We start from the raw sequence: 25,459 nt of genomic DNA on the forward strand, positions 1-25,459 counted from the left end.
ATGGAGCCGGCGGGGCAGCGCGGCGACATGGCGGCGGTGCGGGCCGCCAAGCAGGCCCTGCGAGCCGCGCTGCAGCAGCGGCTGCGGGCGCTGGGCGCGGCCGAGAAGCAGCGCCAGTCCCGCCTGCTGACAAGCAAGGTGGGTGCGGGCCGCGGCACGGCGGTTCCGGGAAGAGCGGGCCCGGGGGCGGCGGGAGCACCGCGGGGCCGGGCCAGGCCGCGGGCCGGGCCGAGGAAGCCCGCTGGGGACTTCCCGGGCTCCGCAGGGGACCGGGCGGCTCTCCAGCCGTGGCTCCCCCGGGGCCTGCGCGCCCAGCGCGGGGTGTGAGCTCCGCCTGGCCCCGCCCGCCCCCATGGCTGCTCATGGGCAGTGACCGCCGTGGGCAGGGATGTGCGGGGGGGAAACTGAACGCGAACTGTCGGGAAGCGCAAAGCGGCGCCTTTCTCTTTGCCCCACGGAGGTTTTTGTCTCAAGGGTGTCACATCGGGGCAGCTTTACGGCCAGCTCCTTGCAATACATATAAAAATTTGGTGCCTGCCAAGATTTGGCCTTTTGTTTAACTGGGTGTCGTTTCCCTCCTGTATCTTTCAGTGATATTTCTTCTGTGCCATTTCATGGCTAATGTATTTTCTATACTTTAAGAGATATCCAGCAGGGTTCACCTAACTGGTATCCTAGCACAGCATGCTATCAGCGTGTACTTTTGAAATGTCCTGTTTGGGTTACAAGTTTTTTATATAGATGCATTCTATCATCTTAATAAACACAATAAAATTGTATTTTGCAGTCACTGCATGTAATATAGCACATTCTCCCCTTTTTTTTTTCAGCACCAGGGGGTACTTCTAGATGATCTACATTTATAATGTTATTTTCCTGCCAGAGGATCTCAAATAATTTTGTAGACTTCACTTAATGTGTAGCCGCTTTATGAGTGGAGTGTGGTGGCAGCACAGAAGCTTTAGATCACAGCAAGTATAACTGGAACTCATGTAAGCTTTTTCTTCATTGGGAATGCTTTTTAAAACAAAACGTGTTCCTGTCATGAAAATGCATTTTAGCAATAACACATCCTAGACTTAAATCTCTCAGTTTTTAGAAAATACTGGCACGCATCCTTTTCAAAAATGCAGAGTCCTCTGACAACTTTATAAGCACGTAGCCCATGTCATAGCCAAGTTTTAGGAGCCTTCACCCTTTGACTGCAGCTGATAAACTCAGCAACAGAGCCCTCATTTCTGCTAGTGAGAGCACACTAAAAGATCCAGCTTTTGTTTTGCTTGAAAGAAGGCATCGGGATATATGACATATAAATCGATGTTATCTTACCATGTTAATAATCTGACACAAATTGAAAATCCTGAGGTTGCTTGAGACAGAGTGGCATTGCGCGAGTGGCAGAAAATAGAGCTGGTTTCCTTACGGGAGGTTAATACAGCAAACGTGAAGAAATTTTTGAAAATGCTGAGAAGATATTTGGAAGATGGATAAGGCAAAAAATTGTAGCTTTATAACATATAGCAGTGCCTGCAGCTAATACAAGTGAGTAGGTTATTTTATAATACCCGAACAATATTTTTAGTCATAAAACTCATCTCAAAAGGATCTTTAAATTCAAAGTGAAATTGCTTCACAGGCTGACCTAGCCCCTAGTATTTAATTAGCTTCTGGATGATTATTCTTCTTTAACGTTTATGTTCATGATTGAAGTCATGCTGCTTGCATGCTCTGATTCCACAAAAATAGCCATCAGCTGGTGAACAAAGGGCAGATAATATTTGTTAAGCGTGGAAATTTTTTCACTCTTCTCAGAAACTGCTCCGAGTCATAGCTTCATCTTCACAGTTCTGAAAATACCTGAAATTGTGTTTTCCTGCTAGCATGTGGTTTTACATCTTCAACCTCGTTTTTTTCTGTACGGCATAACCAATGTGTTACTGGGCACGTCAGAGCAGGTTGGACGTGTGTGGTGCCCACAGCACCACGTTGAAAGAGGAGAGGTTTTTGTCTGAGTTTCTCTCTGCTCCAAACCCATGAGAAGATTCAGCTCTGGAGACCCTCAGCAACATGAATCACAGGCATTGTCTGGAGTCTGCAATTTGACTAAATGGTCCATTCTTTCAGTCAAAAGCTACCATGGAAATTCTGTTGTTTAAGAGCTTAATCACTTAGTTGGAAAAATCTATGTGTAAGGTTGGGCAAATTACAAAAGAAAGTAAAATATGGTTTTGAATTGTTAAGACGTTTCTATGGCCAGGCAACACATTACCATAATTCAGTCTGGAGTGTTGTTTTTTTCTTTCCTTACAAAAATATATCCATCTTCTGAATATTTCAGCTGGGCTTTTAACTGCTGTGCTGGAAAGAAAGAAAAAAAAAGGAGTAAGACCCAAATCTAAACTTGGAGAGGGGCATTTATCTCTTAGAACAGGGCCAGGGCAAAGGCTACAGCTCAGAAGAGCAAGTTACTCCACAGTTACGCAAGCAAGAGCAGAGGATTTGGTGCTCTCTGTTCCGTAGATAAGCACAGTTTCTCATTGTCTGAGATTTTTTTTACAAGTGTGTAGAATAAGAATAAATCACATTTAAATGGGAAGGGACACATTTGTTTTGTCCAGATCTAAGTAACAAAATCTTTAGGTGCTGGAGAATGAGCAGACAAGCTTCTAAAAACCTCCTCTCAAATGTTAATGTGGTATTCAATCTGAAATTGGGAAGAGATGTAGTGAGGTATGAATTCTTAACACTTTTTCACCATACAAGTGTTTTTTATTTTCCTTCCTATATTTAAGCTTTTATAAGCCCTCATGAAAATAAAAAAAATGGCAAGGCCACCTTTCCTTCAAGCTTTGAAAAATGTGCGGTAATAAGATCACCTATTAGAAGCAGGTGACGTTTGAAGTCATGTATCACAACTTGCTGTAGGGAAGGCATTTGAGGTTAAAAAAAGAGAGACCTAGTCTTGGAAGACTTGGTGCTCTGCAGTCATCTGCTCTGATGATAATTTTCTTTTGAGTTATTATCATCGATGTGCTTCTCATTCTACCCAGGCCCAGTTGAGAGCTGCAGCATGTCGAAAGGATGGAAGAAAAGGAAAGCAAAAACCTCATGTCTTGCTTAAGCCGGCAGTTCTGACCTGCAGCATCTTTCTCCCGTGATGTTGGGCATTTGAGGATGTCTGCACTCTACGGCAGAAATATTTAAGGGATCAGAAGATTGTCCAAAATTGTTTCTTGCTGACCCAAACCTGTGTTACAATGTTTTGATCACTGCGTGCAAAAATTTGCCTATTTTGATTTTGCTGATGTTAGAGTGGGAAACAAAGTCAGTTTATTCTCTTTTTGATGCATGGTAGTTTGTATCTCTACCCTTTTCAATTGCTATTTCACTGCAGCCGCGTGTTTATTTAAAATAAAGTAAGTGGATCTCTTAGTAAACTTTTCATCAGCTGATTGCATCAATTTCCCATGTAGGTGATTGGCCATCCCAAGTACCAAGAATCCAAAAGAATTGCAATCTACCTGAGCACGCCAGATGAAATCCAGACAGAAGAAATCATGAGGGACATTTTTAAGCAAGGCAAAGAGTGTTTCATCCCACGTTACGACCCTCTCGGCACTCACATGGACATGCTGAAGATATCATCAGCTGAAGACATTTCTTCATTTACTTTGACATCCTGGAATATCCTTCAGCCCAGTGATGATGACAGTACCAGAGAGGAGGCTCTGGCTGGTGGTGAGTATTTCCTTCCTGCCATGTGGGGTTGTTGGGCAGGAGTAGCCTGGAGGCCAGTAGGAAATAACCTGATAGCAAGAGTGAAATGAAACACTACGCATGGGTTTTATACATTGTAGAGGTGCTTATGTCAATGTCAGCAGTTGCTAGTTTCTATTGCCTGTTTTTCGCTACCCTGTGCCACGCCGGTGGTGTGCCAGCAGAACACGAGCAAGGCTGCACAGTTGATCCAGCTGAAGGTAACCCAGCCCTCTGGATAAATCACCTTCCACGTTCATGGACGTCCTCAGTGCAGTCTCTCCAAGTGCAACACAGGGGCTCACAACAGAGACAGGAGCTTGCTGGGAGTGTCTTGGGTTGCTGTTGAAAGTCATGGGGGATTCACAGTTTTAGGATGCACTATGAGAACTTTAGCTTGTGCTGCCTGAAAGAAGAGGAACTTTTCAGGTGATGCCTGTAGGCTGACATGAGAATTTTCTGAAATCTTTGATCCTGCAAATTGTATTGCATGGATGAATCACAGTGCTGTTACAGAGCCTGCCCATGAAGAACAGCTCTCCAGACTGAGACCTTAGACAGAAAATAAAAGGACTTTCTCATAGGCTTGGATGAATGTTGCAAAGTCTTTTCCCTCATTATTCTCTCACATTTTTATTTTCATCTTATAATGCTGTCTCTGACACTGGATTCTTCATAGGGTTGAAAAGTTAAAAGGTAATTTAGATGTAGCTAGTGGGATGTGTGTTTTTGTTCCAAAATAACCTCTCTGTTTCTTAAACTAAGATTCTCCGACTTGTACAAACTTGTAAACAAACTAACCTTTTCTGTTTCTGCAATCATTATTTACATTCTTTTTGTAAACACATTAGTATCTTCCTGAAACATCTGCAGAAATCTTCAATGTTATTAATGGAAAACTCATGTTGAACTCATGCTTGAAACCTCAGTCTGCGACAATTTTCTCTAGGTGGCAGTTCACCATGCAGCCAGTTTCTGCACCTCACAGACTCACCAGCTTTTTAATGCTTGACAAAGGGACGTAACATTTCTGTGACTCTGGTTGCACTTGGCCTCATGCTTGCTTTAGGATGCCAATGTACTTTCCCAGAACACTTCACTGTGTTTGTTTCTTTTTTATGTTCAATAATGTTATATCTACATTTCGGTGTGTCTTTAAATTCCTTTTGCTGTATTTTTTATGTCAATTATTAAATTTTTTGAACTTGGGTACATTTGCAGGAATGCAAATCGCCTTGCTACTACATCCTTCCTCCATTGTTGGAATTATGCACGGATGAAACATTTATCTCTGTGATGTTATCAAATACTGTGGTGATCTGAGGCATTTACATTGTTATAAGGAGATAATATGGTGTTCTAGTAGTAATGTTCCCATTGCTGGCATAAGTTGCAATGTAATTTCCAAGAAATACCCTGCAGGTACATAAATAAGTCATGTCACTTCTGGGTGTATTCATTTTGCATGACAAAAAGCTTAAATTCACACTGTCCTTAAAACTTCAGACATGCTCATTGTGAAGAATAGCTCAAGTATAAGACTAGGCATATTTTTGGCAGAGAGTTTCCCAGTCTTTGGTAGTACTCACAAGTTATGTTGAACAGACATTAACTCTTCCTTTTGGAGCTGGTCCTTTTTCTGTTGGATTGGTCTTTACCCATTTTCATCTTGGCAGTACACCACATTACACCTTGTTGGTAAAAGCAAAGGTCACTGCACTTTTGGTAGTAGAAAGTCTGTCATCTTCTCTGCCATGCGTGGTGACAGTAATTGTCAGATGAGAAGTTGATTTCTTTAGGCTAAGTGGACACAGTAACAGAAAGAACAAAGGTGGAATATATTCAATTATTTTGTTTGGAGTAGGGTTGTACGTGGGTGCGTGACTTGGTTCATTTCCAGCCATACCTGCTGAAAATTTAGACAACTTTTGGAGCAAGCCAGTGGTACATTTTCTTCATAGGTAGCAATTCCCATTTGTATCCTTGCCCACCAGAAGTATCAAGGTGCACCGGTATTGGGTTTTGCCCAAGGTAATAGTTTTGGTGAAAGTTCAGGCAGGTTGCAGCAATTGTTTACAGGACTGTAGGTACCTTGTGCAACTTTGGAAGGAGTAAATCAGATAAAACCATGCTCCCTGTTTGCTTTTTATCACGACTCCTACAGAAATTTAAAGGACACTTCCCCAGCATCTCTAATTTCAATGTGGTTTAGGGAGGCGGTGTGATTCAGCGGGCTGGACATGGGTTTCCTCATTTGTAATGTTATTTATTATTACTTAAACTTGCTTTGAGAACTAGGGGTTAAAAGCTAAGTTATTCCTCTGAAAAAGAGATTATTCTTACTGGGACTCAAAAAAATGGACTGGGTTGAGTATCTCCATAGAGTAAAATGCTTGGAGGTGGCTTCTTTGAAAGGAGGCAAGTGGCCAAGTTTGGACTGACGGATCTCAGCTGGAAGTCTTGGACCCAAGTAAATATGCTTAAATGTTCATAACTGAACTAAAGTACTGCCTAGTAGTTGAAGTGGTGCAATAAATTATAGACAACTTTTAAAACATTCACCTAGTTGATAGGAAAGGGGTTTTGGCCTAGATATTTTTCTTTGGCTGAAAAATGAAGGGTTATTAGAAATTATGGCTATGAATCTGCTTACTCTAATGTGTTGTGAGGTTCTCTACTAAGAAATGGGGTTATGTGTACAAACTTAATTCAGCCTCTTTATCTGTGCAAATTCTGCTCCAGTCTTTATGTATATTATTACATAGTCCTTGCCTGTTGGATCTGGGCTCATTTAAAGATGAGCCCAGCTGCAAAGCTGCTCGTTCAGAGATTCAGAAGATGAAGACTGCTTGCTCTTAATGAATGCCACTAACAAGTATGTGCTCAGTTGTTTTCTCCCTGTTGTCCAGGTTAGAGCTGCAGGCCCTTTTTACTCTGTGTTATTCAAACCTTGCTGTATGGGCTCTTCATCACTACAGCGTTCAATGACTGAAAGGTGTTAACTGAGATTTGCTGGTAGAGGAGCAGCAGAGGCTCAGGATCCTGGTTGCAGTCTGGGCTCTGCAGAGGAGCTGCCCCCAGTGAACACAGACTCTTTTGCTTGTTTTTCCAAACATTACAGTTTCTTCTCTGTTCCCTCCAAAATTATCATTTCCCAGGCTTGTCTCATCATTGGGCTAGATCCCTTTTCCAAGCTTTAACTTCTCTACCCGCATAGTGCCCCTCTCCATTCTTCTGCTTTGCCCAGCCCATCTCAGTGTCCCTCTCCGAGTGTCCTTCTCTGACCCTTCTGACCATGTTCCCCAATTCGTCCTGCTCTCAGTCTGAGCCCGTCATTTCAGGGCCAGCTGGGCCAACATAAATAGCTCACCCCTGCCAAAAGGGAGGAGATCATCTGCTTTGTCTTCTTTCACTTGTCTGCTTCCACGCATACAAGATTCCCCCTCCCAGTTTACTCATTTCCTTCCCTGCTGTGCTGGCTTCTTTCTCTTTTATATTGGCTTAGAAGAACTTGTCTGTTAAACAGTACTTTTTGTACTAAACAGCACAAATGGCATTGTTGTGTGATTGTTTCTTTTGGGCAGTGCCTGATTAAATAAGCAGCTGCCCTCTTCCTCTTGGTCCCCCCTGGCTCCTTTCCTGTCCCAACGCAGATGCCCCAGCAGCCACATTGGGAGCTATACTGGGAGAATGGTCTTGGTTAGAAGTAACGCATCACCAGTAAAAGGCTCTTCTTCTCTCAGACAGGACCACCACTCAGATTTGGACTGATGAACAGAAGGGCTGGTAGAAGCTGGTGATGAGGTGTTGCGTAAACGAGTGACATGCCAAAAAAGAAATATCTTTGTGAAACTTCAGTCCTCATTTCCTTCCGTGTTTCAGTTCCCAGTCTTGCCCCTGTCAATGGGACGAGGAGCAGCCACCAAAATCAAAGTCCTTCCAAGTGCTGGCAGTTTGTAGCGGGGCTGGCAGGAGGAGCTGAGCCTGCAGCTCCGTGTGCCCTGTCTTTGCAGCAATAGTGGCTTAAGGAGTTTGGCCTCTTTGTGTTTTCCGCACATCCCTGCCTGCCCTGTGGTAAGCTGGATCAGCTTGCTGCTCTATATGAAGGCTATTTTCCTCCTCTTCTCCACCCTGTTTTAGTTGGGATTTTTTTTTAACCCAGATGAGTGGATCCAGTTTATAATGCGGCCGTATCACTGCAATGCATGTGGGGTGGAAATGTCCCCAAGAATGGAGGGAATGTCCCCTGGAAACTGGCACTGGTTCCTAGAGAGAGTCATGGGGCCACCCATGCCGCTGAGACTCCAGCAGCGGTTTGCAGAGGGTGGTGGCATCTTCAGAGACACCCAGCGCTCACCCTGACACGTCTTTCCTAAGACTGTGCAAGTGGCAGGTTTTCAAACATGTACAACAATAAGTCCAGCTCAAATGCATTTAAACAGGGCTAAAGCCACATCGTTGACATGGAGGGTGCTGCAAGCAAGATTTCAAGTTCTTGCCTCAAAGCATGGAGCAACAGAGCTTTTCCCATCGTTGCTTTTTGCTCGGTTTGTTCTTAGAAACCAGTGAACCATTTTGCCTGAAATAAAAGAAGCATAACCCTCCCCTCAGTTTGGCATAAATACCCAGGCTGAAAAATGGCAGCACTTGAAAATATAGCATCTTATATGTAATGGGGAATTCTGAATAATCTGCTACTACTCTATGAAAGCATAATGTATTTTTTGCTCCCAGAAATGAATATATTAAGAGCTGAACTTGTATTTTGTAATTTAGTTTGAGGACTTCTGGCGTTTTCAATGCTGGAAATCTGGCAGCCTGCCGATCACAATATTTGTGTTGTACCTTCAAGATAATTAGTGAAATGTTAACTAGATAACCCATGCTTCAAATGACAGTATATTTATAATTAATAATAAGGAAAGAGCTGCATTTCAGACAAGGTGAAGAAATACTAATGTATGTCTAGCAGCGACTTCTTGCTGCTTCATTTTCACATAACCCTTTGGATGTTGGCTTTTGAGGTTTGGGCAGTTAGATCTTTTTGCCCTTAATAACTTCCAGAACACTTTGAGACTTGTTGTTACATAAATTACAATAACATGCTGGTAGGAGGGACAGCCAGGGCCAGCTTGCCTGCATGGATTGTATTTGCTTTATGAGGGCTATTTGTTCTGGGAAGTGTGACCCTCTTGCGAGGCAAATGCTGGCTGCATCTAGGATACAGTTCCACACAACTTCAAGTAGTTTGAAATTATTCCCAAGTGACCATTAGCTCTATTTTAAACTTTGCCATTGGGATCTGCCCTGCAGAAACATTTTAGTTTGCAGCGGCTCTTTTTCACCCGTCTTTAAACTCCTGCTATTTATTCATACATTCAAAGAGGCTCCGTTTGCTGCCAGGACTGATGGCCTTGTGATGCCATCAGTATTCTTAGTTATTCCAATTTTTAACACAGTTCTTAAGAACTGTGACTGAAGTGGTAGCAACATAACCTTAAGAGGAATAGGTTTAACTTACAGGTGCAAAATAAAATGGGATGTAAAAAAAGATAATGGGAGGGACACCCCACCCCCCCTCCAAAAAAAAGATGCACCAGAAATGGGAAGGTTTTGAAATATGAACTGCATTAGAGTTTAGAAATAAAAAACAGTGTGAGGAGGAAATGCTGCATCTTGAAGCACAGGGAAGGTCTAATATGTGACTTCACCTCCATTGGATGTTGTACATGAAAGCGTAATGGGACCATACAAAATGATGCTAATCATTCTGAAAAAAGACGTGTAGTAAATAATGCTCAGGGGTAACAATGAATATTTAAATGAGATATTTGTAGATTGGAATGTATCTGGAATAAATGAAATATGGATAGGTGAAAAGCAGAGATGTTAAATATTACTGCTTATGAAGAAAAAAAAAAATAGCCCAAACAAGATTGTAAAGTGATTGAGGGTGCTATTAGATTTTCTTTTCCTCTGGGAGACTCGATTAAAACTTAAAGTACAATATATGTCAAGGGATAGATTATAATTTAAAATCTTTTTACACTGGTCTTAAAAAAGAAAACCTGAGAGCATGGCACGAAACAAAATTGAAAATCAAGGCTTAGCTCTTAATGTAATTTATTTTTTAATGAAATGATTTAAAGTTGGGAATGAACTTCTGCTTGGAGACAATGAGCCATAGGACTTTGATACGCATAAGGAGAACAAATTCAGTGCAAGTGAGGCGTTAACATTCTGGTGATGGGTCTCCTTGTGCAGAGAGGACACGTCCCCCCACGCAGGGCAGGATTGGAGCACCGGGCATCCAGTCCAGGTCATGTGTTTTATGGGAGTCAGGAATCTCACAACTTGTAGCGATGGAGCAATAACTGAAATTTCTTCCTATCTCTGCAGCTGCAGCCCCCACGTTATCCCCTTCCACACAGGTTCTGGTTTCTGTCGATCTGTGGGCATTCAGTGTTCCTCTAAGCATCTAATTTTATTTGTATTAAGTCCTTGGCTCCACTGCCTTCTGACAGCTGTGAGTTGTTCTGGTTAGTTAGTTGTAATGTGAAATATTATGTTCCTTATTATGTTAATATTATATTATGTTCCGGTGATGTGTGAAATATTATGTTCCTTCTATTCATTTTAAATTTGCTGCTTTCAGTTCAAGTGATACCTCTTTCTTCTGTGAGAAGTAAATACAGATGTTTGATTTACTTTCTTTTTATTCATTGTTTAGTTAAACCTGCATTATAGCTATTGTATTTTCTTTCTTCCAAACTTTGTCTGTTTTCTTATTCTCATATAAAAGCTTTTCCAGATCTGTAAGAGTTACAGCCGTTGCTCTTTCAACCTTTGCAATCTCTCTGATGCTATTTTGGAGAAAAAGATGCCTAAGAGAAAATTTTATCCACAAGTAAAAAGAAATACTGCGAAATATATGTAGTGGCACTGTAGAGGTTAATTCTGAATATACTGTAACACTGCTTTTCAAATCAGCTCACTGGGCAGTTCCTTTTTCCTGATTTCCACGCAGGTATCCCACAGTGACGCATCATTACAAAAATGCCTATTCTAGTATTAAAGATCCATAAAATAATTTTACATTATTCTGTCTGGCATGTTCTGTAACAGGTAGAGCTAGTGAAATGTGTGCTTGGAAATAAAAGATTTCAGGTGTTGGACCCAGCTGTGACAGCAACTGTTTCCTTTAGGGTTTTTCTGCATCCCAGCCTTCAGTTGAAAGATGTGGGACTCCATCCTGGGTGCTGGGATCGCCCTTCCCCTGGGATTGCCCTTCCCCTGGCTGTCTGTGCCGGCTTCCACACCTCTGAAACAGCTTCATAGCTTAGTAACAATCAGCACCCAATTAGCCAGGTGGATGCAGACGCTTTTAGCTGAGCTTCTTCAGTGCTTCTGTTTAGAAACAGGTACGGCAAGATCACAAAGAGTCTCTTTCTTTGAAAGGCTTTTGGAAGAATGCTCTGAAATGCAAAAGTTGATGTGTCTATGTGGCATCACTTTGTAACGCCCTTTGGTGTCCTTATGTCCTGAATTTCCTTGGTGCAGACTAAACAGTCAACACTGTGTGGTTTGATTTTAATAGCGCCCGTGCCAGTGTGTCCTGCGGTGAACCTGGAAGGCTGAGAGCTCTGGAACACTACAGCTTTTTGCTTTCATAAAGTTCATTAAGGTTTTAAAAGAGTGCTTTTCCTTGTAATCATCTTAAGTGTCACATCCATGTTTGCCTTCTTGCAGAAAACGTTCTCCTTGCACTCAGCAAAACAACTAAAAAGATTACTTCTGCTGTAATCAATTAAAGTTTAAAGAGAAATGAAAGCAACATCAGCAAGGGTTTTAAATTCACTGCAAGCGACTCTCAAGTAGTTTGTTTCTAACAGGGTTGATTTTGCTACGGTGAATGTGAAAAAGTAGCACTGTCATTTTCTTCATACTGTTTCCTAGAGACGAGAGTCTCTCAGAAGCAAAGACAAGGAGTGTGACACGAGTCTGTACAACAAACTCATACCAGAGAAATGCAAACACGCAAATATCTCTGGCTGCAATAATTAACCCAAACAGACATTTTTGTCTCCCCTTATTTTCGTTTTTGGAAAGGAAGAGCCAGCATCTGAGTGCCTTTGTGCACATCATCTGGACAGTCTGGAGAACAAGAGAGGAAGCAGCTTTTTCCTGCTGCCCGCCTGCCTTCCTTCCTTCCTTCCTTCCTTCCTTCCTTCCTTCTTCCCTTCCCTCCTTCCCTCCTTCCTACCTTCCCACCTTCCCTCCTTCCCACCTTCTCTCCTTCCCACCTTCCTTCCTTCCTTCCTTCCTACCTTCCCACCTTCCCACCTTGCTTCCCACCTTCCCTCCTTCCTTCCTTCCTTCCTTCCTTCCTTCCTTCCTTCCTTCCTTCCCACCTTCCTTCCTTCCCACCTTCCTTCCTTCCCACCTTCCTTCCCTCCTTCCTTCCTTCCTTCCTTCCTTCCTTCCTTCCTTCCTTCCCACCTTCCTTCCTTCCCACCTTCCTTCCTTCCCACCTTCCTTCTTTCCCACCTTCCTTCCCTCCTTCCTTCCTTCCTTCCTTCCTTCCTTCCTTCCTTCCTTCCTTCCTTCCCACCTTCCTTCCTTCCCACCTTCCTTCCTTCCCTCCCTCCCTCCCTCCCTCCTTCCCTCCTTCCTTCCCTCCTTTTTCCTAGGATTGGTCTTCTGCCAACTTAGTGGGCTATTAAATCAGGTCAGCACTTTTCCAGCTACAGGAGATTTGTCTCCCTGGCACAGTTAATCCCCGCTGTCTTTGCTGAGATTCAAAATACACCGTCGTTTCCCCTGTACGGTGGGAAATTCCTTGGAGCTGGCCGAGAGCCACTGGCTCTCAGGGAGCAGGGGCCTCCTGCTGCAGTTTCACGGTGGAAGGGGAGCTCCTGCTCTTCGTGTTTGGCATCACAACTGGACCCAGTTCCTGCTTACGCTGGTTGTTGTGCATGTGAGGTGGGAATCCGCTTTTTGGGGTGTAGATGGAGAGCGAGTTTCTGTCCAGGAGTGACATGAAGCCCTTTGCCGGCAGGTGTCAGTATTCCATACATTTACTGTGGAGCATTGGTGTCCTTTAGGCTGCTTTCCTGTCATTAAAATCTCATCCAGGCATTGTACTTATGCACATGGGAGAACAAGAGATCCAGCCTAATGTCTCCAAAAAATCAGGGGCTGGAGTAAGGGACGTGGAGGATTCTAGAGAGAGTTGGGTTTTTTAAGCTGTGCAAGCTTAAAAATACAAAAGAAACCTTGTGATGGAAGAAGCTGGATTTCCCAGCTGTTGTGATGTTAACGTTTGGCACTGACACTGGAGGTGCCATTGCCTCTAAACCAGCTAAACATGTTCAATAAGCCCTGCCTGTAAGTGTGCCTGATGTTCCATGGAGTGCTGTGACTCCCCACAGGAGTCAGGTTTATGCGCCAATGAAGTTGGATGTCTTAACTGTTTACATTTCACAAGCAATTTTGCATATTTTATGATAGGCAATCTGCTGAGTGAGTCAAAGCGCGTTGGAAATATCGATAGTGATGCATGATGTATTGAAAAAATCCCCAAATGATTCACTTCTGTTGTATTTTGATTTAAAAATATCCAGACAGCAACATGCAAAAGAGGACTGAGAGTGAAGAAGTGAAGTAGCGCACATGTATGAGTGGAAGTATTTAAATAAGTGCTCAGACAAACACTATGGGAGGTGTAGCTGATAAGATCTTAAAATAAAGATACATAAAGATACACAGAGGTCCTGGTATTTTAGGCTGCAGCAGTGTTAGGACAATCCTGACATAAACAGTTCAAGCACCAATGTCTTCTGAGTTTCCCTAAAGGAGAGGATTTGCAGATGCTGATTTAACAAGATGTGTTGAAGTAGCTCTAATGCCTTTTGTCCTCTCTTTGGAATTGCTCTGTGGTACATCTTGTTTCAGAGTATTTTGGTGGTTTAAAATGGCAGGAGAACCCAGGTGCAGACCTTTGAACCAAACATTTTCCGTTGCCTATGTTTTCCCAATGAGACTGTTCTAACTCTGCTCACATATCTGAATATCAGGAGCAGATAAGTCATTTTTCACACACTGATAACTAAAGCTAAATTTTTAAGCAATTCTTTCATTTCCTCTGAGTTTGCAAAACCAGACATTTTTGTAGGTGGCATTGAGTGATTATGGTTTATTTACGGGACTTACGCAGACTCGATGAATAATAGTGAAATAGAAAAGCACTTGTTCAAAGTTTCTTTTGGGTAGACATTTGGCAAGTTCTGAAAATGAGACACAAGACCTCAGCTGAGTGTAAGTTAAACCTCAGGGGAAATGAGTGTGTGGTTACAGCCTCACACAGTCTTGCCAGGTTGTGAAACCAGCTAGAATTTGAACCCAAGTCTTAACCCTTCTACAGTAACTTCCCTGATGACACATGAAAGGATATTTGTTTTTTGGAGCAGGCAGAAGAGGGTTTTTTCATGCGGGGCTGACATATCACAGCTGATGCTGTGCAGTGCACGTTACCTTTCAAATGCATCGGCACTAAATTGATAAGATTTTGTTTTAAATGAATTCAAAATAGCGGGATGTTTGCTTGATTGTAGCTTAGTAGCACAGAAGCTGGTCAGATAGCTTTAGTAGTGTGTTTTGCAGGTTTAATAATGGAAGAGCGGCTGCCACTCCGTTGTTTTAAACCTGTATGACTGATGGGTATCATCTCGCTTCTCAGGGAGAAGTATAAATATTTTATTGTGCTGTAGTTCAGAAGGGCAAATGTGAACTGTGGAGACCGATGTTTCATGCTGACACAGAGCACTGACATGGATGAGTAGACCGATAAACGCTGAGTTGCTTGGTGCTTGTTTGTAGATTCTGCTGATGGTTCTATTTTCTGCAAAATATTTTATTGAAGTAATAACAGAAGCTGTCTCGGTCATGCCAGTGGACCATTTGGGCACTGGATTGCAGGAGACAGTCTGCTTGGCGTCTGTGTGTGTGTGAAAGGTAGATTAGTGGGTTATGGGTATCAATGGAAGTGGGTAAAAAGATTTTTAGAAGACAAAAGGACACAAAACCTTCCTGGTGCCTGCAATTCCTATACACAAATAGGAATTAAAATCAAGTGAATGGCTGCCCCTTGTGTTAAAAGCGTTTATCCCTGGATGAGCTGAGCATTAATTAGCATGGGGGCCTCAGAGTGTGCCCTGTAACAGGAGACTGTGGATAGAGCCCATGGGATTTGAATGTGATACTTTGATTTTTGATTCCTGTGCCTGGCTAGCCTGTGCTGGATATAAAGCTCTGGCTTTTCTTCTAAAGCAACAGGTGTCTATGAATGGTTAGAAGACAGTGAGTCCTGCTGAAGCGCTGCGGCAGTGCACAATGAAAGGTGTGCACACAGGGGAAGCACCTGGAGGAAAAGCTACTGACTGCGGTTTAGAATGGGCTGGTTTTTCAATCTGATACAAAACACAGCTTGTAGTCATGTTAGTGACTGTTTGGGATCTTGAGGAGACTACAGAGTGAGCGCTATAGAAAAGCACTAGAGGAGAGCTGTTTATGAACAACCAGCAACAAATATTTACAGAACTGAGTTTTCTCAAACTGATGTCAGTAACCCGGGATGTTTTCCATGTAGTTCCCAAGGTCAGTGCAGAGGGGAGTTGATGGCGCAACACTGATGTACAGTACCCGAGGACCTGATCCTTTGCATTGTAACTTGGGTTTCCAAGGAGATGAGGATTCATGCTGATCTTCTGGTATTGATTTTCAAAGCCTGTATTATCTGAGCAAATAGGAATTATCGAATAAGAGTTTCCTTTCTGTTTAAGGGCTTGTATTTACCTTTTAGCAGACTGGCTGTGGCAAAGTTAAGCAATGTAACTGTTCATGTCTGCAGTCCCCTGTGTTACTGGAAGAAATCAGCATCACTCGTTTTGGATGAATAACTTTTTTTTTTCAAATGCTTATTAATTGCAGTGAAGTGTAATGCTTTTGTCCCCTTGCTCATTTGATTGGAGATATAACACTATTTGGCTTCTCCAGGGCTTAGCCAGGACAAGGAGTTGGTTTCATCTGGAAGCAATCCCAGCGCTTCTAGAAGTACGTACCCCAGTAGGGTCTGATTTAGGCCTGTAGTGACAGATCTGGCATTTCCCTTTTTGACCTTATACCAAGGCAAGTGTGTAATAGCAGAGACCAAGGGCAGGTTTTTTCCAAAGGGCAGCAAAGTTTTATCTGGAAGGAAATACCAACTTCAGGAGCAGTGCGAGGGGCACCCGGGGCATTCTGCAGAGAAGGCTTAACACAAGTCATAAAGGGGAAGGGATTTGTTTTGCTGCAGCATAATTGAAATATTTACTTCTGTGGAGCTGTTTTCCCCCAAGTCTGGTGATTAATCCAGACCACAGTGTTAGGTGTTGTGTAAATACAGAACAAGACAATGATCTGTGCCCTATAGAGGATATGTTGAGAAGCTAACACCTACCCAAGGGGCCGAACTATGATGATGATGACAATAATGAAAGTTACAGTAACAATTGTAATTAATTAGAACTTTCTGAATTATTCCAACTCATTGGCTTATACACTGCATGTCACCAAGACTGATACTTTCAATGTTAGAGTCAAGTGACTGAGATAATTTCTTCTTCTGTGCCAGGGGCAGCAGGTGGTCACTGCACCCTTTTCATTCTGAAAAGTAAGGTGCTCCTGCCAAAGGGTTTGTGTTTTGTTGCTGTTTGTTTGTTTGTTTTCTCCATTGTGGTTCCTGCTAGATCAGAAAAGGATCAGAGTAAGCTTTCATTCCTTGTAAATGAACAGCTTTCCAATATTTGTCAGCTCCATGCAAGTTGTGTGTAGACTGATCTGACATTGTTTATGCCATACGTAACACCATAAACACTCCTTTCCTTTAACCAGAAAGCTGTTCTTATCCTGGTTCTTCTGGTTCTGCACTTTAACGTGATCGTTTACATCCCAGCAAAGCACGAGGAGTCCCTGGCTACCAGTGCAGAGTGAGCTATGCATGGAAAAAACCCAGCTGCTTAAAAACTCATTTGTGACCAAGGTACCAGTCTGGGAGGGTCAAGACATCCTTGTGGGGACATTGTAAATGATGCACGAACTTCTGTGCTTCAGGGAGAAGCTCAAACTGCACAACTGCTGCAGTGAGGAGCAGCAGGGGTGGCTTGCAGAGCCGATTGCTGACCTGCTCCTGTTGGCCTGAGCTCCAAAAGTGTCTGTGCTGTGAGTGTGACTTTTATGAGCAGGTTCTTCAGAGGGACGCAGGAGCTGCTGCAGCTCAGCCTGTGCCTCATCCTCTTGTAAGTGCTTTGGAGGTGAGGATCAAAAGAGTCCTGGCTCCCACTTTGATGGCTCCCAGGTGCTTTGCTGTGTCCACAAAGCAAGGGATGGTGAGGGATAAGAAGGTGGGATGACAGATTATTTCAGTTTCCTCTTCCATTAGGACTGTCTAGCTGTTCAGGGGGAGATGAATGACCCCCATGGTAGGTGGCAATGCACTGATGGAGCCCCTTCAAACCTGGGAGGAGAGGGGCCATACTGGCTGCTCCTTCTGAGCACAGGACAAGTCCCCAGCAGTCTTTCTATGACCTGTATCTGTGCTGTTTGATGGACTCGTCTGTAATTAACCATTGTCAAGAACACTTCTGAAAATGCCGCCTGGCATTTCAAATAGGAACATCAGATTAAGGAGAAGAGAGGTAATGAGGTGCAAGGAGAAAATCCTTCCCTGGGGAACAAATCAAACCTGATATCATCATAAAGGGTAATGAGAAATGCACTGCCGAACTGAGGAGGTTCACTGCAGCTGCCTGGAGGAATTGAAACCGCATATTCCTATTTAAAACACCAGAGAGAGGATGCTGCAGTTTTGGTCTGCTGGGTAAGTCAGAGGACACACAGCTTGTACACCTGCATTTTGAGTGTAGTTTTGCTACACATTTCCTGAGTCTTTGGGCAAGTCAGTTCACTTCTCTATGACATAAGGTATGTCTACATAGATGTATGCAAGTCAGTGCAAATAGAGCATGCCTGTACACCCACATGGCAGGTTCTGAAGCTACAACTGTATTTACACTAAGTAACACAGGGCTAAGTGGCACAGACTGTTCTAGTCCACACTACACAGAACTTGATCTTTTTTGGTCTCATGTGATGCCTCTATGGGCCTAAGGTAATACTGTTCATTTATTTTTTAATCTTTTCCCCAGTTCATAGCATCTTTAATAATATGAGGCCTTATCGCAGACCATCACAGCATTATTTTGGTAGCGTCTGTGTGAGGATTTGCGTTGCATATTCTGGCATGTGGCAGGAAAGCCTGTGTCTGTGTCTGGAGGAGCAAAACTGGTTTTGTTGGTGTAGGAGGACTGCCCGGGGTGGAAGGAGCCAGACCCATACTGTCCTGTCTTTGCTATGGTGGGAATCCTGTCCCCTGGAGCAGGCGTGGGTGTCACTTGGACCAGCAGTGCCAGGCTGCGTGCTGACAATTAAACAGGATTGACCACCCGTGATCCAGTAAATCAATTTGTTTTCCGGCCCTGCTGTATTTAGCAGTATAAATGAAACCTGTGTGGCCGTGTCAGCGTGGCTGTATGCCCACATTGATAGATACGTCAGGGTATATTATTTCACACATGGTGCTACACAGTTGAAGGAGCTGTTGCTACAAGAGCTCATGTCAGAGATACAGCAAGTATTAGGTGACTGTCTTTATTATTGCCAACCTTCCTGGGATACCAAGTGGCTTAATTAAAGTTTATAACAAGCATTGATATTCTCTATATAGAAGGCCCAGACTGAGGTTGCTTAAGACTGTGTTTTCAGCCTTTAGCAGTTTGCAGACCACGTGCAAATGTTCCAGAAGCAGCACAGGTTGCCTATAGCAAAAACCTTCATGACTGTGAGTGTGCTTTTCTCGGTTTTCTTTCCCGGGCTTCTGGACCCTTGGGGATCCAAGAGCCAACAGTTAATGACTATGGACACATGGGGGACAGTGGACATTATGAGGAAAGAGATAGAAGTAGGTGATCATAAGACCTCTTGTAGGCTGTATTACAAGGCACTAAACACTGATGTGGTGTTTTAATGCCCAAATACCTGCCCTGTCCCCTTGGGGACAAGGATGCCACTTCACAGAGCGGGCTGTGGGAGGAGGATGTGGGAATGGACCAAGCTTGCAGGGCATCCCGAGTGGCAAGTAGTGGTCCTGCGGGGCTGGAAGGGCCTGGGAGCATGAGCGCCAAGAGGAGTAAGATGTTCTTACCCTCACCTGCCATCCTGTTGATGTACTCTCATTGCTGATAGTAATCTCATGTGTCTGCAATCTTGGTCTCATCTGTGTCTGCAATCTTGGTCTCATCTGTGTGTCACCTCTCATCCTGTGACAGCTCTTCCCCCGCGCTGCCGCAGGCACCGCAAGAGGTTTTGTTGCTCCCCCAGTTATGCGGCAGGGAAACGTTTTCTCCACGCAGCTCTCTGCCATTCATTCGAGATCCTGGGGTAGGATTTGGGGCTAATGCTGCCTGAACTGCTTTAAGTCTCCATGTAGGGAAGCGGTGTTATTTTTCTACTGAAACTCTTGTTTGGCATTTTACTTAAATCTTATGTGGTGTGAGTTGCATGGGAATCAGACAGCACGTTGTGAGTCAGAGCAAAGGCAGTCGGTATCACAGTGCTCCAGTGGAAGAAAAGTATAAGGGTAACTATTACAGTATTTACAGCAGGATTTTTCATATTGAGATTTGCGCAAGCTTGTTCGAGTTATTCGGCATAAAGATCCATGATTATAGAGGAGCTGACGCATTAAAACAGTCTCTGTTTCTTCAGAGAACCCAGAAGAAAACAAAGTGCTTTAATACATCTAAATTCACTCGAGTGTGCCTGGTGCTATCAGTTAAACTACACAGAAAATATCTTTCTTCCCTGCACTGTTCCTGCTGATTCCCTCTTTCCTTAGTGCTTCCTCTGACTTGTTTTCTCCCTGTCTGTAATACAAATGTAAGGAGAAATGCTCTGCAGATTTGCCCTTTGTGGGCATTCTTACCTGCCAGCAGTAGCGACTGCACATATTTCCTACTTTTTTGCCATGAGAGCCACATGGAGTGAAAACAGCTAAAAAAAAGTGTAAGGCAGCGTGTGTTCCTTTCTGTACAATGGTAGTGTTTAGTAGATATTGATTTCTGGGACACCTGCATAAAACCGATGTGAGGCAAATTATGGAGAGAATAAGCAGTGTGCACAGGAGTAACTCGAGGAGGGTTTGATCTGCAGAACCTCTTGCAGACCATGCTAACGGGGAGAAGATGAGCTGGTCCTAGTCTGCAGGCTTGACAATTGGCAAATATATATTTTAACTTGCAAACTGAGGGGATACGGTACATCCAACATGATGGACATGGTGATGCCGTGAAAATGGCATCTCTTTTCAGGTGAGATCATACTCCTGCCCTTGTGCTTCTGTTCCTCTTTGTTTGCCATTTGCCATTTGGTTGTCCTATGAGTCAAAAGCCGACTGCAGTGTGGTAAAACACTCAGACTCCTTTTAATTTCAACCAGTAATATTCTGTGGTCTGCCCTTTAGCTAATTCCCTCATCTGACTCCCCTGACTTCTTTAAAAAACCCATGCTTCTTAACTGTATGATGCTGGATTTGCAAGATTGGTCTTCTCTAAGCATTTCAAACTGTGTTGCCTTGCATATTTTATATCAATGTTCTAATTAGGTCATCAGGTCATGATGGATGGGCCTTCATGTCAGTGACTCTTCTCTGAACGATGAACAGTGGAAGGAAATGCCCAGGAGCCCGGCAAGTGTGTGCAGATGATTTGGTCTTATGAGAACTTTTACCATGCTGTTCCAGGCTGAGTTCGGAGTTGATACGTGATCTCAGATGGAACTCCTTGGAAACTGGAAAACTCTGCTTAGCTCTGGCTCTTCCAGTACATGCTCCCATACATCCCCTTGGATGTTTGGCATCACTCCTCTTCTAGATGTAGTGAGAGCAGCTCAGTCCAAAACAGCAGGAGTTGGTTTGGACATAGGAGAAGCAGAAAAATACCTGACACATCCCAGCCCTGGTGAAGGAGCACAAGGTCGTTATAGAAAAGTTGCTTAAGGCTAAGTACCGTTCTTGGAAGCAGGGAAGAAACAGTGGACTGAGATGCAGTATTTGCTTTCTTTCCAGACTCATGTCAGCTGCGTTTTAGTCTGCGCTGGCTTTGCACTACTGTTCATGCCCTTCTTTCCTGAAGTGTCTGTCCGCTACAGCAGCAACAAAAGACTTTCTGTGCATTGTGAAACTAGTAAGTGGGATGTTCCTGGGTTCAGCGGTCAGCACCCGGCCAGCCAAGCTCATTTGTTTAGAGGATGTCCTTGCAAGACTTCTCACACTAAACAAACAAGCCTTGCATGAGTAACAGGGATCTGCTCGCTGGCTGCCCCTGTGCCTGCTGGTCACTCAGTGTGTCTTCGCCTACCTGGCAGTGATGTGACTTAACTCTGACATGAGTGGGCAGCCGAGTGTAAATTGTAGCTGGCTACCTGGCATGAGGCCCTTGACATCCCTTCACAGAGTAGGAACAAAGCCTGGGCTTAGCTGGTCTTGCCTTTTTATCGGGAGCTGGTTGGTGGGGTCTTTTGTCAGGGTTTCACCAGCTGGCTGGTTCTGTTTTGGCCAGATGATTGGCAGCTCATGCAGCTTGTTTCTGGTTTTTAACTGATTTTGAGCTCTAATCAGAGTCTTGGGGAGCCCATACGTCCCAGTATTGGGGACAGCGAGCAGAATTCCTGAGGATGTTGCTGGAGCAACAGTGAACAGGAGGCTCAGGAAGAAAAGTCATCTGGGAGAAGAGGAACCTGATGTCATGAAGAGACGAGCCTTCAGGTCTTGATCTCGACAGAAGAGGGCAAATACCCACTTTGAGAATATATTGTATTCAAGGCTCTTTGGTTTTGGGAGGCTAAGTGGGGGTTCATGACATCTTACAGTTGTGTCAGGAAGATGCGCTTGCTCTCACGCGTCTTCATTCTTTTTCCCTTTTCTATTGTGTCTGATGTTGAAGTTCATCTGATTTTCTGATTCCTCCTGCATTTAATTTCCTTGAGTTCAATCTCTGCCTGGATTTAGAGTCATAATCATTAGTATTTGGAAGTGTGGGGTTAAAACGATAAAATAAATTTGTTATAAGGTAGGGGTTTTTTCTGTCTAGCTTTTCAAGGTCTAATTATTTTGTGACTGATCTAGTATGCAATTGATAAGATGAAAATGTAAATTTACAGGTTTAGTATTCAAAGTATTTTTCTTCTGATCAAAGAGAGGGGAGCATTTTGCAAAACACAAAGCTTGCATTTTTGCAGATGTAGTCAAGCCATCAGGAAATCCACAGTGCATCCACTAATGTTTATTTCATTTTTCGACAGGGGGTCTTGACCTTATCTTCATGCCAGGCCTTGGATTCGACAAAAAAGGCAACAGATTGGGAAGAGGAAAAGGGTATTATGATATCTATCTCGAAAGATGTATGAAACATCCCAGTGGAAAGCCTTACACGATTGCCTTGGCTTTTAAGGAACAGATTTGTGAATCAGTGCCTGCAGCAGAACATGATATTCAAATAGATGAAGTCCTTTATGAAGACTCCTGAAAATACTCTGATACCAACCCACCTGCAGAGTGACCAAGCAAAAACATCAGATCCAGCAACCGCGACTTTTTCATTGACTTTGGGAACAATAAAATAGACTATTTGTGTTTGAGCAAAACCAAACACAAACAAAACCAACCAACCAAAAACCAGTGTAAATGTGGTAATAGTAGCAAAGATCGCATTGTTTTGCTTCTAATTAGCAAATATCTGGTATGCAACGTTATTCTAGAATCAATAGAAACAAGAATCTGTGGCTGTTTATTATGGTGAGCATCATTCCTTATCATGCTTTTGAGGAACAAGCTACCTGATGCTTAACGGTTTTATTATTCCAGTTTAAGACTGAAATGTCTACTCATGACAGTTCTTGACCAATGTTAGAAGTAGATATGTCTTATAGTAAAAGTCCGTAGTACTTAAATAGTATGTTTATCCATGAGCAAAACAAGAAGCTGACAGATAAGTCCCATAGTAAACTGGGAAAAAAAGAGTGATTGAAAAAAGCCTGAAATTATTTTATTGTATAACATAATTTGTCTATTTACTTTGCTCCTTGAAGTTCTCTTATAATAAAAGAAGTATCTGTTAAATAATTAAAAAAAATCCATAGCTTTGATATATATCTCTTTTATCTAAATATAAGATTGTAGTGTAGTATAAAATGTGGTTGTTGAGTCCTCAGTCTGGAGAAAAACTACTCTTTTTGCCAAATAATATTAAGAATTAATTCAAGTATTTAAATTTGATACATAGGACATTTATAATGTCCTTGAATACTGTGGGAAGCATGGATACTATTTTAAAGGATAAAGAGATGCTAAGAATTGCAGGGAACAGGTTTAATGGATTGAGTAAGCTTTTGGGTGGGAGGAAGAAGATGGTTTTCCTCTGTACGCTGTGCTTGTAGCAACAGAACACAGGATTTCTAATCAGGAATAATCAAACAGTCAAAAGCTTCTGTTTCTTCTTCAATGCAACTTCACTTTTTTTCTAGAATGTTTAACTCCTCTCAATCAATAAATCAGTCCATTTATTTTAACCAAACTGCTCCGTGTCATCATTGAAAATTCCATGGATTCTCAAGGACCAGCTTGGAGCAGAATGCGCTCAAGGCTTCCTCAGAAATAACTCTGTGAACAAAACTCTGCCTACAGTACATATGAACCTTTTCATCTCAAAATGCCTATATTCAGTTTTATTTCCATTTTGCCAATACAGTAACTGATTAAACCCTCTTACTCAGGAGTTAACACCAGCTTAGCAACTCAGTTCTCTCTGTGCTGTGCTCCCTGGTGCTTCTCCATCCTACGTTAACATGGATGGCGTGATGATACTTTCAGCATTGTCCTGCTGGGCCTCCAACCTGAACAAGACAGCTGGGAGCAGTTTACAATACGGACTATTTAGTAAAATGATGGTGATCAGCCTTGACTTTGCACCAGCTCTTTATCACACTGGCTCACTCCATCAAATGAAAAGATGCAGAGTAAGATGCGTTCACGTGTTCACACAGGTTCGTGCAAGAAGGAGTTGTGATGACCATATTGGTGCCGGTGTGTTTGTTGCAGCATTCTCCAGCTCAGCCCTGGTGGTATTTTAATCCCTTCTTCATTTCCGAACTTCTGTTGGTGCATGGAGAGCAACAACACAAAAAGATGGAGCGGGCTTTGTGTGTAGCAGACCTGATTCTGGGTTTGTCTGCAAGGCTGTTGGAGCTCACCCATCACATTGGGCTCGACTCTGTGCCATATGACACAGCCTGCCCTGGACATCAACAAAGCTACATCAAAGCCGGTATTTTTCACAGCAGAAACCTGGATCCAAAATGTTTTAAATGCGTATATTAAGTCCGGCCTCATTCAAGAAGCTGCCTGCTTCCACCTCACCAAAACTAGTGGGTACTTTTAGTGGTGTCCTGCCTCCAGGTTTAACCATGGTGCTTTACCTGGAATCCTGAGACGTGTTTACATGTTTTTGGTTAACATTAGGCACAAAATTAAGGAGCCATGTCAGTGTAACAGAACATAATCAGAGGCTAATGACCTCTTGATGCGATGTTCAAGCTGAGGGAAAGCCATGATGTTTGGCTTTAAAGCTGAATACTATTTTTATAATCTGTGTTTTATTAGGATACCTTGTGCCACATAAATCAAATGGCTACCACGAAAGCAAACTTTTCATCCAAAGTCTCTGTGCCTTGTGGCTTTGCTTTTCTGAGACATTACATAAGAGGGGTTGTTTATTTTTATTCTTTGCCCGGTTAGATACAAGTTTATTCACAAAACTTTATGGCCCTTTTGGATTAGCTTTTGATCTTGCTGTCTGAGCTGTGATTTATTCACTAGAATAAGGGCTGGCTTGACTTGTATGTGTTTCCCTACAGGTGACAGCAGGTGAACAACTGTGCATAAAAAGACCAGCATATGATGAAGAGACTTCAGGGCCAGCACTAACAACTGTACAGAAACACAGTGCTTAGAGGGACACAAGGACTTGGGCATACATTTTGTTGCTTGGGAGCTCAAAATAGGGGGAAAAAGTAAAAAGCAAGAGTTTGGATGCAAAATACACGTCCCCGTCCAGCACAGCTGCAGATGGCACCAGGCTTTGTCCTCATGGGCTCACTGGAGTTGCTGGAACTAATTGGTATAGGAAAAGCATGTGAGCTTTGGAGGATTTCAGGGCTTGAGGCAACGTGTGTCCCCAAACTTTGTATCTCGTAGATGACATTTCAGTACATCATGGAGCCATTCTCCCCGGCTTTCACTCCAAACCATCCTTTTGGCGACAGCTCCAGCGGGAAAGGATGAGGAAACTATTGAATGTACTGGATCATTGGGAACAAGAGCTGGTGCTTTATTTCTTGCCAGGCTGTTCTGGTCGGGAGGACATGATCATAGGCTTGTCGGCCAGGCCTGGGGAGCCGCAGTACCCTGCCTGGTGCAGACAGCTCTTAACATTTGGCTGCTGGGGATAGTAAAACAATATTTATGTATATTGTCTTGAGAATCATGGAGCTAAAT

At 43.1% G+C, this 25,459-nt stretch overlaps 1 protein-coding gene across 1 annotated transcript; it reads left to right on the plus strand.

The window, feature by feature from the left end:
- Positions 1–22,433, plus strand: MTHFS (methenyltetrahydrofolate synthetase; the record flags this gene model as incomplete). The annotated part of the gene is made up of 3 exons (XM_080351239.1): positions 1–138; positions 3,474–3,738; positions 22,210–22,433. The coding sequence occupies 3 exons, from the start codon at positions 1–3 to the stop codon at positions 22,431–22,433; spliced, it is 627 nt and encodes a 208-aa protein (XP_080207365.1).
- Between the last annotated feature and the right edge of the window lie 3,026 nt (positions 22,434–25,459).

This window comes from Nesoenas mayeri (assembly GCF_963082525.1).
Source record: "Nesoenas mayeri genome assembly, chromosome: 11".
In the NCBI taxonomy this organism is placed as follows: Eukaryota; Metazoa; Chordata; class Aves; order Columbiformes; family Columbidae; genus Nesoenas; species Nesoenas mayeri.